The sequence below is a fragment of the Zalophus californianus genome, chromosome 1, assembly GCF_009762305.2.
Source record: "Zalophus californianus isolate mZalCal1 chromosome 1, mZalCal1.pri.v2, whole genome shotgun sequence".
In the NCBI taxonomy this organism is placed as follows: domain Eukaryota; kingdom Metazoa; phylum Chordata; class Mammalia; order Carnivora; family Otariidae; genus Zalophus; species Zalophus californianus.
Window position 1 is genome coordinate 65,602,168 of NC_045595.1, and position 16,888 is coordinate 65,619,055.

Here is a 16,888-nt window from a genome sequence, read left to right on the forward strand (position 1 = left end):
ATGTACATGCTTGTCCAGCAGCTGGGTACATGGGGGCGGGGGGAGGGACCACAAGGCAAGCTAGGGGGCTGATCATGACAGAGCTCCAGCCTCGCGGAACCCCAGGAAAGAGTTAACACAGCAGGTCTGACTGCTCTCTTTTGAAAGAAACCTGCTTACAAGGTTTCCCCTTGGCTGGTGTCTGGTAACTTGAATTTCTGGAGGGTTCCTGCCATCTCCAGAACTGATAACCGTGGCTCAAAGTGCTCAAACTATTTGTACAATGTAGTTTATGCTGAATGCCTGCTTTCCTTCTGAGACGCTGTGACTTTGCTAGGTTCTAGGCAGAAGATACCCACATGACCAGGCCCCATTAAAAACTCTGAGCACTGAGTCTCTAATAAATTTTGATTGGCAACAATTCATATGTGTTGTCACACTCGTCGGTGGGGGAACTAAGCGTGTCCTGTGTGAGTCCACTGGGAGAGGACCCTCAGAAGCCTGCACCTGGTATCCCTCCCCACCCCCACCCCAGACTCAGCCCATGTGCCTTCTCCCTTTGCGCGCGGATGGTGCTTGGTATGCTTTGGCTATAATAAATCGGAGCTATGACTACAACTACATGCTGAGTCTTACGAGCCCTCTAGTGAATTACCAAACCTGAGAGTAGTCTTGGGGATCTCTGACACACAGCCCCCGTCCTGGATTTCTGGGCAAGGCCTGGGACACCAAAGCCCCTGCTACTGGGAGGGCCTGTGGATTGAGGTCATTGGTGGGAATTACTGACCCTGTCGCTGAATCCCATTCCTCACTCCCAACCTCCTCACGCACACTCTAAGCCCCCCTACAATTGAGAAGGTGGATTCCTGAGAGTGGTTCTCTCTAGGAGTTTCTATCAGACAGTGTTGATATAGAAGACAGCAGGCTCATCTGGCCCAGTTATGAGCCTCCTGGACCTCGAAGCATAGGATCAGAGGACACTTTGTTTCCTGAGACTCAGCTCTCCTGCTCACCCAACATAAGCAAACCCTGAGATCACACAACCAAGACCAGAGGGTGTTCAAACCCATGGCAACAACCTACAGAACCACTGGGCATCAGAGCACAAAGGGCTCTTGGACCATTCGATTCCCCCAAAGGGGAAACTGAGGCCCCACTGGACTACATAAATGCAGCTGCCACCCCGTGCGATATGCATTTCTATCACGGCTTCTTTCCCACGTCTCCACCTCCCCATCACAGCAGACTCTGAGCCCCCAAAGGGGTGCTGCATCTAGGCACTCAGTGATCTGACGCACCCCAGGTTATACCGCTCCGTAAGGGCGGGAGAGGATTCGAATCCAGGTCTCCTGTCTCCCAGGGCTATGTTCTTGTTGGCTGCAGTCCCAGAGGCAGCACTGACAAAACTCCGTACAGTCCACACCCCGAATGCTCAGGAGGCCCAGGCAAGGCCTCAGGAGACACTGCAACCAGCCCTGAGTCCCCGGATGTCTTCATTTCAGAAGGCACAGCAAGCTTCTGCCAGGGTCAGCATCAACCAGCTGGTCAGAGAGAACCAGTGCCAGGATTTACCGTTTACTCTCTGAGTGGAGACTTGAAACAAATAAATGGGCGGCTCCAGGTAAGAGAAATGATTTAACTTTATAAAAATGTGATAATACAGTAAGATTTGATTGGGTTTTTTTCCCTTTTGTTCCGGCAAGTAAAGTTTACAAAAAAACACCTGGAATAAAAATTAGAAACACAACCTAATAAAAATTAGAAACAAGGAAACAGTCATTTAGAAAGACGATAAGGAGAAAACAATAAGCAGCAAAAGCAGCAGAACACAGGGAGCAAGCGGTCTCTGCTGTGTGGACAGAGCGATGAAGGGCCCACATAACCCAAGCTTTCACAGCAGGCTGAGCTGAGGGGCAGGGGAGAGGGTGGACAGGAGCCATGAGCGGCATGGAGGCCTCCAGAATGGGACCACACTGATGGCCGCTGGCTCAGTGGGGCTTGGGTGTGAAGCAATAGCATCCTTCAATCAAGAAAACGAGACACACAGGGCCACATACAAACACTTTTTGGAATGTCTGCACCATAGCGAAGGCAGAGTTAGGACCATCTTGGAGAGGCAGGCTGGGAACCCCCTACAACATCCCCCAGGCTTGCCTCCTAGGGCAAAAGTCCTGAGGCTTCCGCCCACAGGACATGGCAGGGGGGGAGGAGGAGGGGGGATTTCTGGACTACATTCTGAGGTAGTCTAACCGTGACTTGCACAGGGAGCTGAAAATCATCCCCCCAAAAAATGGGGAGGAGGAGGGCAGAAAAGATGCACAGACAGAAGAAGCTACTGTACATAACAGAAGGGACCTTGCTACAAGTAGGTTCAGAGATGACCAGAGGGTGTGGCCGGGGGTCACAAGTGGCCAGTGGTGGGCCCACAGGGACCCCGGGCGCACACTGGGTTCCTGATGCTGCAGCCGCGTGAAAAGGAGATGAGGGAATCCGTGGAGGGATTTCCCAGCCGGGAGCAGCACCACCTCTGAGGTGAAGGGTGTCCCTTGCTGATGACTCATGTCACAATGGGGATGTGCCAGAGAACGTCAGAGCTTTGGGGTGAGGCATCCCCAGGTTATTTCAGCTATGACTCCTCTCATGTGAACAAGTTCTAGAGAGAACTACCACTGCTAGACTTCAAGGTGACAGAGTAATCAGGTCAAAGCCACCGGTGAGAAAAATAACAAGAACAAAAATCAAAGGTGTTGCTAGACTCCCCTACTTTTTTAAGCTAATTTACATTCCTTTTCTCTTCTGCTCCAGCACTCAGAATTCTAAGTCAGGATGGAATGTTCTGAAGGCTCAGGAGGCAGCAGCTGTGTGGACGTTAGTATTTTCTCTGCTTTCCACATTTCCGCAGACGTCTTCGAGGACGGAGCTCACCAAAGTCTTCCACTTCATTTTCGTAATCATCTTCCTGAACGATACCTGTTTCAAAAGCAAAAAACATGTGCTGTGATGAGCCCCGGGGGTTATACACAACTAATGAATCGTTGAACACCACATCAAAAACTAATGATGTACTATATGCTGGCTAACTGAACATCATAAAAACAAACAAACAAAAAACCAGAAACAAAGTACAGAATGGTGATTTCTTTTTTCACTCCACTATTAAATATAACATGCTAGTAAAACCTGATGTCTCTGTAATCGTTTTAAATTAAAGGCGGGAAAAAAGCCTGAATCAGAGCCCAACTGAACACCCTTCTCTAGAATTAAGTTCTTATACAAGGATGGTTCCTCTGCTCTTATTTCAGAGACCTTTCAAATGGCAAAGAAATCAAACAAAACCTAAGCTCAACCACAAACTTGAGTTGGTATACCAGTTATCTTCCTTTTGAAACAATCATAAAAATTATAGTCCCAGCAGGCACTATATTCTAAAGATTTTTTACTGCCAAAAGTATGTGTGCCAAGTCCCTTCTAGTTTTTCCCAGCTCTGGGGTCTGGATTTTCCAGTAGTATCTGGATTGATTAGGAGGACCCACAGAACATTCTGGGGCACATGAAATATTTGAAGAAGAAATAAGACACAGCCAAAAGCGGGCAACAATTAAAATGGCAAGAGGGAAGACTTCCCAGATGATAAAGAATTTGACAAGATCACTCTGACTGTCATGAGAAACTTGACTCACTCCATATAAGCCCTTAACCCTCCATGGGAAGGTGCATGCAAGTTTCCCATGATTTTGTTTGCTTTGCTCACAAATGTGTTTGTTTTATATCCCCAAGCCCAAAACAATGTTGATACATACTAGACATTCAATAAATACCCACTGACTTACATGAATGGTTCACACAGGTGAGCATATTTACCAAGAGGAGGCTTTTCAATACTTTGTCTGTCCTTGGGAGTCACTGTATTGAGGCGGAGTAGTGATTAGATGTCATCGATAACAGCTCATGAGAGGCCAAAGAGGTTGTCGAAAAAGCAACTAAAGTGAGCCCTCCCAGTCAGCTGGGGAAACTTGGATACTATGTTGCTAATAATCTGACTGACTGGGGCAATGCACCCAGACAGTGAGTGGCCACTGTTGACACCATAGGCAACCCCACTTCACATTGACCTGGGAGTCAGCAGAACCAAGAATCACGAGACCCAGAGCATTACCCTGGGATAAAGGGCTCCTTACCTTCCTCCTTTAAGTGGAGTTGTGTCTTCAGCCACTCCTGCGCATCCCTGACTGACCGGATCAGAATGCTGACCAACCGAACCATCACTTCCTCTGCTACAGGGACCAAAGAACAAGGTCTCTGAGTGAGGGGGCTGCTGCAGAGACCAGACCACTCAGTACTAGAGCCCAGGTCCCCACCTCCCGAGACCCTGTCTCTGTGCTTCCCCTGAGGAGGAAATGGGATAAGGACCCACAGCCACCTTCTGCCACCACAAACGTTACAAATTACAATTAAATACCATCACGGCATGTCTATAGAGAGTGCCGATAGCAAACCTCTCAAGGAAGCTTTGTTCAACATTTCACTAAACCTTAAACTAGAGGGTCCGGATTATAGAATAAGTTTTAAATACCTAGTTTCACTAATTTTATACATAACGTGACTTCCACGCAGTGTTGCTAAGAAATAGCTAATAAGGAAGTTAGAGGAAATCTGATTCAAACACCACGTAGGAACTCTTATTGTTGAAGTCTCACAGTTGGTATGGTTTAAGAACCCTCCTAAAAGGAAGACACCAGTTACACACCTCCGGATCTTAGTCAAGGGTTCAGTACAGAGTAGGTGTTCAAGAAATGATCACTGACGAACAGATCGGAAGCTCTCCTCAAGACTGAACGCTTTCCCTATATCCTTGCTACAGAACTAGTTAGCAAGCCCTTTTCTTGTCTGTAGTGCCAGGGGAAATCATCCTGACCCAAGATAATCACAATGTTTTAACGGGGGGCGGGGTGGTTCAAAGAATGGGGTTTTGCTGTACTTTGAGAACACACGTTCCTCGCTTGTATTTCTCGGCCAACGCCAAGTTCTGTCATCTCCAGGACAGACCACACCACAAAAGGACTTGACTCTGACACGTGTTCTCAAAGCCTGGGTTCTAACACCATCTGGGCCCCAATTTCTAAGGACCCCTTACCGCCAGCCCAGGCCTTGCGCCTGTAGAGGTCCTCCACCGTATCCGAAACCTTCTTGATGTTCTCCTGGACCTTCCTCTGCAGCATGTGGCTGTGCTCTTTGGAGCCCGGGTGACTGCAGACCCACATGCTCTGCTCAATGTCCTGTACCACCAGCTTGCCTTCATCAATGGCCGGGTCCACGTTCTCGCGGAAAAATTCCGAGTACTTCTGATAGGCCACCTGCTGCCTCTGATGACCTTCTAGGAGGATGTGCTGCTCGTAAGACTCGCTATTCCTCTCCCGACCCTCCGTGTCTCCCAGCTCGGCCCTGGAAATGGCCACCGCCTCTGAAGCCTCTCCCTCAAATGCTTTCCCGGGGCTGAAATAGTTGTCAGGACCTCCGGTGAACTTCACCCCACACAGGTCGCACTGGGTCCTGTCGACATCGGCCTTCTTGAAGTTCCCGACCCCGGGCTCCCTGGTCTCCTCCCGGAAGCACTCTGTCTGCGCACTCACCCTTCTCCTCCAGCTGATGCACAGGGACACCACCAGGCAGGCCCTTCTCAGCTTCCGCTGGATGGAAGCCTTCCACTGCTTCTGGGAAAGGATAGCAGCCAGGAGGCGGTCTCGGTCGTCTGAGGCCAACTCATCTGTCTCGTCCTGACCAAACTCGCACTCTGGCTCAGCAAGGTAGTCCACGGAGTCCACACAGAGCAGGCGGCTTAGTTTCACTTCCTCGTGGTAGAGACCGCGCACCACGGGCCCCTTGGTGTGCACGCTGTCCCACCGCCAGTGGCAGTCCATCAGGTACTCTTCGTCCCGTTCAGAGAGCAGGTCCTGCAGCGCCTCAGCCACAGACTTCACGGTGACTGCCGTCAACACCCGCTTGACCACTTTCAGGAGCCTCTCAGGAACCTGGGCCGGGCAGTCCATGCTCATCTGCTGCAGCCTCTTCTGGATCTCCTGGAAGTGGCGGTGCAGAAGAGGTTTGCAGCACGGCTGCAGGAGCTCCTTGGCATTCACCAGCATCACCAGGCACAGCACCAGGGTCCGCTCTGCCTCACCAGACACCACGTACTCTATCTCAGCGAAGGCATCGAGCAGGACATTGAAGTTCATGTTCTCACAGCCGCAGAGCACCTTGACGAGGTAGGAGAGGTGGAACCGGAAATCCTGAATGGCCCTTGTCACGTCCTTGGGTTTGTATTCCTGAATGATGCAGAACACGTCCCCGAGCTCCCTGTCTTTCTTGCTGAACAGGAACTCCCAGTAGTGCAAGAGCGCAATATAGCTCTTGGGGAGGCAGAGGATGGCATTCTTCAAGAGGCGGGCCAGAACCACCGCACAGTGGACAAACTGGAACTCCAACAGGGCCACGGTGTTCCCGATGCTGGGGATGAGCGGTTCTTTGCACCTCTTGACCAGGACATTCATAAAGCGGAAAAAGAGCCTCTTGTAGTCTTCTGGGTTCCTGTATACATAGAACTGGTCAATGCAATTCTCCAGCAGCCGGATGAAGCAAAGGTGGGTCTTCTCGGTATTGTCGTCATCCTTGTTGGGTGCCAACATGCCGAATTTTCCTTCTATTCCCTTCATCCTGCTGCCTCTCCCCCTGCCCCTTTCCTCTTTTTCAGCCTCTAGAGCTTTGAGTTCCCTGTTGTAGCTGTCCTCCTCCTGGTGGAGTAGCTTTTCAAACTCCTCCGGATAGTTGGAGGAGACAAGGAAAGCCTGCATGGCGCTCAGCCACAGGTCCGTAGACTCCCGGCGGCTTCGTGCCCTTTTGTTTTGAAACAGAAAATGGATGTACTCTTTCAGAGCAGACCTGCAGGACCGAAAGGATTTGTAGTTTGTTTTGAGGATTTCTTTGCACGCCATGGGGTTTTCTGACAACACTCTCTGATGGAAATGCTTAGGGAAGAGGACATTCAGGAAGGATTTGCAAAGGCCATACGTATCTGTAGGCAAAATATAATCAATTTCTTCAAGTTCTTCTGCCAAGATTTTAGGGAATACCTTTTTGGCTTCCAAAAGCAACCCACTGATGGCCACCAAGTGCATTTTTGACTGAACCAAACACTTGGCCTCGCAACGCCGCAAAGGCCTGTGGAAATCTTTACAGTTTTCATCCTCACATTTCAAGCCTACAATAAACCTCATGCAGACGCCTGGGTAGGTCTTCCCAAGCAGGCTCTGTGTGATCTGACACAGCCTACTCAAAAGGTGTTTGTTGAGGGCTAATTTCACTTGGTCAGTCATTATCAAGAAATAGTCTTTTGTTTTCTTCTCTTTCAAGTTCAAATCCAGGTCAAAAATTATTTTTAATATGGGTCCAGGGTCATTCTGAGCTATCTGGCAATACTTGGCATCCACCTGGGAAATTCCAAAAAACTCAAAGCAAGACTTGACCATCTCCTTCTCCGCATTGTTGGTCACTCTTTTGAGGGCCCTGACCAGATTGAGGAGGACTTCCAGACCCCCCGGAGCCAGGGCCAGGACCTTCTCAGGCTCGGCCTCACAATGGCTGGCAGCTTCGTAGAGCGCCTCCACCACTCCAGCTGAGTGATTGAGTGTGTCAAACTTGAAGAAGGCATCCTTGAGCTTTTGAAAGTCTCTCAGGATCACCCCCTGGAGGAAATGGGCCTCAGCGATGCCAGACAACTGATTGGTTTGATAACAGAGGTCAAGAGTTTCTTTCAGAATGGCCTTGGTGTGCTCTACATCTGAATCCCTGGCCACATTGAGGCGGGCAGCCCCCAGCAGACACGAGGCCTGGAAGTCCTTGTCGGCAGTGAGCCTGGCAGCCTCCAACAGGCAGCCATGTTGCTTCATCAGCAAGGCAGCCTCTTCTCGCCGACCTTCCCTGTTCAGCAGTTCTGCAGCTTCTGCAAGCCGTCCGCGAGACTTCAGGAACACCAGCTGGTCTTCTATGTCTAGCTTCGAGAGGACAGTCATCATCTCCTTGATCTTATTTGCACTCAGGTACTTTGCTGCCACTTCCAGGTAAAGCTGACTGGCAGAATAAGACAGCTTGGATATGGGAAGGGTCTTGGCCCTTAGCATTTCTTCGTACCTGCATCGACAGACAACACAAATGTCAACTCATTACCACCCAAAAGAAAATGTTCTCCAAAATACAGCATAGAGCCCGTTAACTACAATTCCCACATGTAGATATAAATAACAAAATAGGACCTAAACCTATCCAGCATCTTTACAAATGCTTCATTTCACATGGATAAAATTAATTCTTTATTCTCCAGAGGAACCAGCATCAGTGTATTTAATTAAAGAAACATAATGGAGTTGCAACCTAAGCAAATGGAAGTTAGGTTTGAAAGTCAATTTGAGGGGCAACAATTACGCATAATCAAAATTATCCCTGAAAAAAAACCCTTAAACTTTCATAAAAGCATGATAATCATTTTGGGTCTACAGCTCCACTGAGTCTGAGACGGGACTAATGAGAAAGGGTGAAGACAGAGACTGCACACACACCAGCAGGACAGTAACCTTCCTCTTATTACCCAAACTGTGATTTTTTTTCTTCTGCCAGGTATGCATGTGGTTGAGTTAGAGTGAGATTAATGAGGCTTTGAATGCTCCCCTTTACTCTGCTGATCAAAGTCAGTATATCCCCTACCACAGTCCCACAGTTTTCGAGGCACTGGAACAATCCAAAAAACATGCTTGCTTTTGAACTCTCATGGGATAAAATCCATTTCATCACAACCAGAAAAGTGCCCAGGTGCCTTATGATGCCCCAGAGTTATGCTACAAATATCAGATTTCCTAGCAGAACAGGCTTCCCATGAGGGGTGTAAATAAAGATGAAGAAAGGGAGTATACTTTACATGTGAGCATCGGCTGATGGAGTAAGGAGTAGTTTTAGCAAGTATAAAGAACTACCCAGGTATTTTCTTTTCAAATTTAAAAAGTCCTCAATACACTGTGAGTCAAGCCAGTCAGCAGATGAATTCTACACCCAGTATGCATGGTGTTCAAAGGACACTCAAATAGATCTAGTGTGAGGCTCCAGTTAATACTCAGATTACACTTAGATCTCAACTCAACACATCATTAGAAACTCTCAGTTGTATACCTCAATAAAGCTGAAAAAAAATAATGAAAGAAAGATGTTTCTGGGGAAAATCTATGACTGACTATTCAAGGCTCTACTGGAAAACTGAGGACTAAAGTTTAAATAACGAATTAAAAGTTTAAAAAAAAAAAACTCTCGGTTTTGTCTACGAACTCACAAGGGAATTGGCCTAGTCAATTACTCCCACCACCACTGCATAGCACCCTGATAACGGGGTACCCAATACATATCACAGCTGGTGTCCTGTTATGGACTGATAGTTTGTGTCCCCTAAAATTCATACAGTCAAGCCCCAACTCCCAGTGTGGTTGTATTTGGAGATGGGATCTCTAAGGAAGTAGCTAAGGTTAAATGAGGTCACAAGAGTGGTACCCCGATCCAAGAGAACTAGTGTCCTTATAAGAAGACACCAGAAGGGGGCACCTGGGTAGCTAAGTCGGTTGGGTATCTGACTCTTGGTTTTGGCTTGGGTCATGAACTCAGGGTCATGGGATCCAGCCCCACATCTGGCTCTGTGCTCAGCAGGGGGCCTGCTTGAGGATTCTCTCTCCCTCTCCCTCTGCCCCTCCCCTCACTCGTGCACACACACTATCTCTCTAAAATAAATTAATTTTTTTTAAAAAAGTAGACGACACTAGAGAGTGAGCGCTCTTGTGTACTCTCTCTCCTCAAGTGTCAAGGAAAGGCCGTATGAGGACACAGGGAGAAGGCAGCCATCTGCAAGCCAGGGAAAGAGCTCTGAGCAGCAGCCCAACTGGCCAGAGCCTTGATCTTGGACTTCTAGCCTCTAAAACTAGGAGAAAATACATTTTTGTCATTTAAGCCACCCAATCTATGGCATTTTGTTATGGTAGCCTGAGCTGACTAATACACACCCATTGCATATATCACATATATAATAGTACCAAAGACCCGGATAAAAGAATATGCTCATTTACCAGCCATGGCCCTGAACACCTACTTTTCCTTTTCCAAAAATAAAACTCAAAGTATTGAGTATCTTTATTGAGGTACTGGTTACACAAGTATATTAATTTTGTGAGAATTATGTGTACCTTTTTGAATATATACTTAAATAAAAGCTGATTTAAAAAATAAAAATCTGAAGTTTGAACATCTGGGTCAGTTATGTTCATTTTGTCATAGGTATAATTTGGTAGAAAGCAAAAGAAATGTAGAACCAACCCACACCCTACTTTTCCAGGAGCTGAAAGTGGACTCAACTCCTGCTCAGCAGAAACACAGAATAGCAGACTCTGATTCTAGCTGTCCCATACCACCAGGAAGATCTCCTAGGGGCATCAACAACATGCTATTTCTATATTCCTTGTCAAGCATTAACCCCACCATCTCCATTTCACCTTTGGAACATGAACTAGGCTAAAGGTTCAAGAAGGCCTCCAGTGGTCAAGTATGAAACTTATGAGGGTATGTGTTCATACACATATGTACGAGTGCATGGCTGAGGGTCTGCCAGTAGACTGCGGTGAAGCAAAATCCTGATGGCCCCCTAGTGCTCTTACCTTTATCCATCCGTTTAGCAAAACTGTCAACTCAGCAGGTAAAGGCGGAAGAGGACAGAACCATCATTGAGCACAAAATTGCCATGTGTGTTATGTACACACTTGTAACAAACCCTTCATCTTCTTCTACCCCTTTCTCCTCATGACACGGTGTCAAAGCTTATAAAGAGAGTAGAGCATATAAAATATACGTATACTAAGAGTGCGTATCCTAAAAGCACTGCAATGGCTGTCAATGGGGAGAGAACAGGAATGAAGACTGGCCATGAAGAGGAAGAGAATGAACAAACTAAAACCAATGGTGGGTTTGCTGTGAAGAGAAGATTATATTCCACTCTTTTTCCTCCCACACTTCCCATCCAGCTCCTCGGGTAATCCTTTAGGCTTGGCTCTTGCCTTCAAGGAGCTCCTGACCCAGCACCGACGCCACGACTCAAGTGGAAGGAGGGTGACATGGGCAAGCCACTTCAGAAGAGCAGGATAACACCATCCAGGGTAGGATGTCCCCAGAGAGCAGTGGGAGGGAGGGAACAGGGTGGAGGAAGGGAGAGAATAAAACCACCTACTTTTCCACTGCAATAGCAGCTTCTTCAAAAAGCCCCTCCTGGCAGTACATTTTGAGTGCTAGATCGAATTCCTGAATCTGCTCAAAGCATCTGAAAGCATCTTTGTAGCACTGGCTTCGCTTATAGTAACAGGCAGCATCTTTTATCTAGGACAGAGTAAAACATACTCTTAGAGTATTCATAGCATAACCTTTTATCTTAAAAATAACCCAACACCATGAATAGTATTGTCTGCTGTTAGGATCCAGTGAAAAACACTAAGACATAGGTAATATTAGGAAAACAAATTCTTTATAGGGAGAAAAACAAAGTTAAATCCCAACCTCACACCATACACAAATTTAACCTTTAGATAGGTCAAAGATCTAAATGTGAAAGCTACTGGAAGAAAATGTATGACAATATCTTTGTGACCCTGAGGTAAAGAAAGTCCTCAACAAAACCCAAAACACTCAAACATCCGGGGAAAAACTGATGGATTCGATTATATCACAACTGTTGAACAAAGGGCATGTGAAATAAAGTTAACAGAGAGAAGACAAACATTAACATCTAGACCAGCACTGTCAAATAGATCTTGCTGTGAAGATGGAAATGTTCTATAACTATGCTAGCCAATATGGTAGCCACTAGCCACATGTGAAGAGTAAGTGCATGAAATGTGGGTAGTGTAAAGGAGGAACCAAATTTTTTATTTCATTTCATTTTCATCAGTTTTAACCTTACTTTCCACCTGTGGTTAATGGCTACTGTATTAGACTGGACAGGTCTAGAACACTAAATGGATTCCCACAACCATAAGAAAAAAACTCCTGGAAACCCAGCAGAAAACTAGGTAAAGGATATAAAGTGGCAGGTCACAGTGGAGGGAAACTTGAATGACTAACAAATCAGTAAAGATGCTCAACCTCACTAATAAAGAATTGTGAATTAAAACCACATTGAGACACATCCATGAAGTTTACAAAAATTAGAAAATCAGAACCCATTGAATGTGGTCAAGAAGGTGGGGCACATGGAACCCTAATGCAAAAACTGGCACCGGTGTTCTAGAAAGAAAAGTAGCTTCCACTTTCACCTGGTGAAATTAAGTACATGCATACCCTAGGGCCAGCAAGCTCACTTTTGGCAGCACCCAGGACTGGAAGGAGACACGCTACGCCACAGTCCTGTATGCGGCAGCAGGTAACTTGGACGTTCACCGCTAGCGAAATGGATAAGTCAAAGGCAGGGATGCCCGTTCTGGATTACTGTCAGGGGTCAGAAACCTGGCCAGACCTTAACACTATAGCAGGGCGCGGAAAAAGTTAAAAAAAAAAAAAAACCAGAAAAATAGGCCATTTAAATAAGCTTAAAATATATATGTATAGAAAATATTACTATTTACTCTTCACTTATGCATGCAAATGGGGGCTCCACATTAAATGCACTGGAATGGCTGCCGGTGAGGAGACAATGGGAACGGACAGCAACCATGAAGAGCAAGAGGACGAACAGACGAAAACCACCAGTGGGTTTGCCATGGACACAAAATTCTACCCCACTCTTCCTCCCACACTTCCAGCCAGCCCTTCGGGTAATCCTTCATGCTTGGCCCTCCCAACGTTTGCCCAAATTCCCTTCCCACCACCTCCAGCACCCTCATGGCAATCCAAGCCACACCATCCAGCCTCGGCCTCCTCCCCACTGGCCTGCTTCTACTTTTGCTGCCTACACACCTCCTCCCGGAGCATCCAAACAATGAACTCCATGTCACTCCTGAAGTCAGAACCTTCCACCGGTTCCCTGTCAGCTCTGGACAAAATCCAGTCCCGACCATGGACTTTGAGGCCCTACCTGATTCGCTCCTGCCACCCTCTCTTGCTCATTTTACCACTTCCACCCACTCACTCTGCTCTGGCCCAACCAGCTCTCTTGCTGTTCCTCAAGCTCCCTGACATGCTCCCACCTTGGAGGGCTCTTGCCTGCAAGGATGCTTGGCCTGCGATGCCCTGCAGCACTGCTTGCAGTCTCTGCTCAAAAGGCAGTTCCCTTAACTATAGAGAACAAACTGAGGGTTGGAGGTGGGTGGGGGATAGGGATTAAGGAGGGCACTAGTGATGACAGGCACCCAGTGTTATACGTAAATGATGAACCACTGAACCACTCTACTCCTGAAACCAATATTGAACTGTATGTCAACTAACTAGAATTTAAATTTTAAAAAAAGAACAAACAAAAAAGGTAGCTCCCTGCCCACCCCCTGCCTAAAACAGCGGCGCCTGACACCTCTCTCCCCTGATTGCCTGGCCTCATCAGCACAGGCATCTCTTACGCTTCCGGCTAGTCTGTCATCCCTCTCCCACACTAGGAAGGCAGAGGCTCCTGCGTTGCCACCTGCTGGCCACTAAGCACCCAGAGTGCCTGGCACCCAGTAAGGGCCCATCTCTTCACGTTGAATATTTCGTTTCAAAATTCTACTCGCGGCACCTGAGGTCCAAAGAGAAAACAAAATCAAAGTGAAACAAGACAAAACACATATGCCAGGCCCTCTAATAAATCTGAGCTGGCTTTTATTTCTCTAGACAATCTACACCAAGCACCAAAATACAAAGAAGATCCAGGTACAAGGTTCTTCTATGTCCAGAGACCTTACAGAGCAGGGAACATCTAGACCCATCTCAGCCACATGAATACAACCCCATAACCCGAGCACCTACCACCCCATCTCTTGTCCTCTCCTGACAATGCTGATTACTCAGAAGGAAAACCCCCAAGTGGGAAAGCACGTCCGTCCTCTTAGGTGCCAAGCTTGTGCCCAACCAGAGAGAGAACAGAGGGCTGACTCTAAGCGGCAGCCCCCTGCTCTGCCTGTCTGCTCCCTGAGGGGAAGGGTCCCCACCTGCCATCCAGAGCAAGGGCCTTGAGAGGTTTCCAAGGAAACCAATGTCTCTCTCAGGCAAGAAGCAGGTGAAGCAGAGGAATCCCTGCAAAAAAAAGTCTTATACCCCCAGGGCCGCCTCACAAACATTTATTTGCGGGGGTAGCACACATCTGGGGGCTGGGAACATGGAGGCAATTTGGTCTAAGGATGTTGACAAACACTGCTGCCAAGCTGATCAACTTGAATCGTGCTGGTTGGTTTGGTGGGAGGACCACATGAGGTCTGAGGCTGGCTCAAGTTGGACCCCCTTCCAGGGAGGAGCCTGAGCAAAGAAAGAGATCAGCCCCTTCCCTGGGTGGGGCTTGGAGCTGCTAGAACATACAGGGGAGAGGAAGTGGAAGAGGCTGCTACCAGAGGTCAAGCCTGTGGAAGGGGAAGGAAACAGGGAAGGCTGTGTTTCTAGGAGCAGAGCGGCCTCCACATTTTGAAGACACTGAAGTCCCGAGGAAGGAACATAGGCTGTACTAATGGCCTCCTGGTCCCCGGGCCTCCTATTTTCCGAGGAAGAGCTTGCCAGGCTGGGGGGAGTTGGGTGGGCAACGTGAGTAAGGAGGAGATCTCTGACTCTGTCGTGGCAGACACTGGTACACAAAAAGGGGACACAAAGGCTTAGGCTGGTTCCCTGTAGCCGTCACCACTTAGGGTCCAGGTGGCGGCATGGGAGCCTGAAGGGCTGGCTACTAAGGAACACGGTAAAGTTGGAAGCTACCCTAGTTCCTAGGACCTTAGGACCCAAACTCCCACCCGCCCTGAAATCCTTATCCTATCCCCATCTCCCTCACCCTAACAAGTCACATCCCCTAATAAACAGGGGGCAGGGCAGGCAGCACCAGGAGGGCCTTACGATCTTTACACGGACTTGGGGCCACACTTGAAAGTCCCCGGTAGGTGCCACCCCCACCCCACCCAATGCCCAGGGTGCTCTGAGGATCCAGGAGCTACTACATTTCACAAAGACATGTGGAAACCCACCCCCCTCTTGGAGGGGCATAAAGCCCCTACCCCCGGGAGGAGGGGGGATGCAGCAGCCCCGGCTGAATCGTGTAAGGTACGGCATGGTGGCTATAGTTACCACTGTATTGTATATTTGAAAGTTACTAAGAGAATAGATCTTAAAAGAGCTCATCACAAGAAAAAAAATTTTGTAACTCTGTATAGTGATGGACGTTAATGAAACTTACTGTAGTGATCATCTCACAATACATGCATGTATCAGATCATTAGCTGTATACCTCTAACTGATATCATTTTACATGCCAATTATATCTCAATGAAAAAGACAAAGGAATCACTAAAAAAATCATCACCGGTTGGAGGTTACGGCAATGCCAAAGTGCTGTGACAGTCTCTCACTGGTTACTTTCATCTTCTGTGTTAATCTTGTTGCAGACAAATAAAAATCTGTGGCCCACCACCAGCCTGCCGACCACTCTGTGAGTAGCTAAGTTCTAATCAGCGGCTCTATCCAACAGCGCTTTCTGTGATGATGGAAATATTCTGGAACAATGAGCACTTCAAGTGTGGCTAGTGAGACTGAGGAACCGTATTTGTAATTTTATTAATTTTCATTAAATTATAAATTAAATAGCCACATGTAGCTGGTGGCTGCCAGATTGGTTGGTGCAGATCTAGAACAATTACTGAGAACACAGAAAAACCACTATGTCAATGCCAGGCCATTCACACAGGCAGACTCCAGACCGAACATGGAAGACAGGAAGGGAGGATCCAAAACCCACCTCCCCTTTGATTTGAACAATTGGGGGCGCCTGCGTGGATTAGTGGTTAAGCATCTGCCTTCGGCTCAGGTCTTGATCCCAAGACTCTGGGATCGAGCCCCACATCGGGCTCCCTGCTCAGCGGAAAGCCTGCTTCTCCCTCTCCCTCTCCCCTGGCTTGTGTTCCCTCTCTCGCTGTGTCTCTGTCAGATAAATAAAATCTTTGATTTGAACAATTGACCTTCCTGTGATTAACATCAGGTCGCAAACATTCACACAGATGTGGACACGCATGCGCACACACACGTCTTTGGAGCCACGTAAACACTCGTGCAAGTGGAGAAAAGGTGGCTGCCCTATAGTCTTCAGAGCCGACCTCTCCCTCCTTGGAGGCCCAGAGCCCCTCCCTGACTCAAGCAGGGGCTGAGGAAGCCCAGTTCTCCCAGCGGAATGCAGGCTAGGCCCGTACCTTCCCCAGCCTCTCGCACAGCTGGGCGGACAGCTGGAACTCCTTGGCATAGCTCAGGCACTTAAGGGACAGCTTTGGCTCCTTGCACTCCAAATAGGTCTTGGCCAGTTCCAAGTACTCCACCTGCTTCTCCCTGGAGAAGGGAGAGAAAACAGAGTACCCATGGAATGGTGACCTAGCCCCAACAGATCCCACCAGCTGATCTCACCAGAGCGGCCCTGAGATCACCCCCGAGGCTCTTACTTGGGGCTGACTTTCTTGGATTTCATGTTCAGAGCAGTGTTGTGGGCCAGCGCCAACTTCTCCTTCTCAAATGCACCTCCTTTCTGGTAACACTTGGCGGCAACCTAAAACAGGCAAAATGTCTTGATTCCCAGCAAGGGAATGGAGGTGACATACAAAACAAGGGTTAAAGCACACGTGCCATGTTTGCACTGACAAGGCAGTGAGTCTCATCCCAGCCCAGCCTGTGGGGGAGGAGCAGGAACGTGCTGATG

The 16,888-nt window shown here is 48.0% G+C and overlaps 1 protein-coding gene across 5 annotated transcripts in view; it reads right to left on the reverse strand.

Moving 5' to 3' along the window:
- Positions 1 to 1,601: 1,601 nt before the first annotated feature.
- TRANK1 (tetratricopeptide repeat and ankyrin repeat containing 1) overlaps positions 1,602 to 16,888 on the reverse strand; it is a 100,303-nt gene continuing 85,016 nt past the window's right edge. For 4 of the 5 annotated variants that reach the window (XM_027582772.2, XM_027582775.2, XM_027582774.2 and 1 more), the window contains 6 exons: positions 16,635 to 16,738; positions 16,392 to 16,524; positions 11,282 to 11,427; positions 5,114 to 8,163; positions 4,158 to 4,253; positions 1,602 to 2,949 (listed from right to left, as the gene is read on the reverse strand). In XM_027582772.2, the coding sequence (XP_027438573.2) occupies positions 2,849 to 2,949; positions 4,158 to 4,253; positions 5,114 to 8,163; positions 11,282 to 11,427; positions 16,392 to 16,524; positions 16,635 to 16,738 (3,630 nt within the window). In that variant the 3' untranslated portion in view covers positions 1,602 to 2,848. The remainder of the gene's footprint in view (positions 2,950 to 4,157; positions 4,254 to 5,113; positions 8,164 to 11,281; positions 11,428 to 16,391; positions 16,525 to 16,634; positions 16,739 to 16,888) is intronic. The other variant, XM_035726657.1, reaches the window with a different exon arrangement.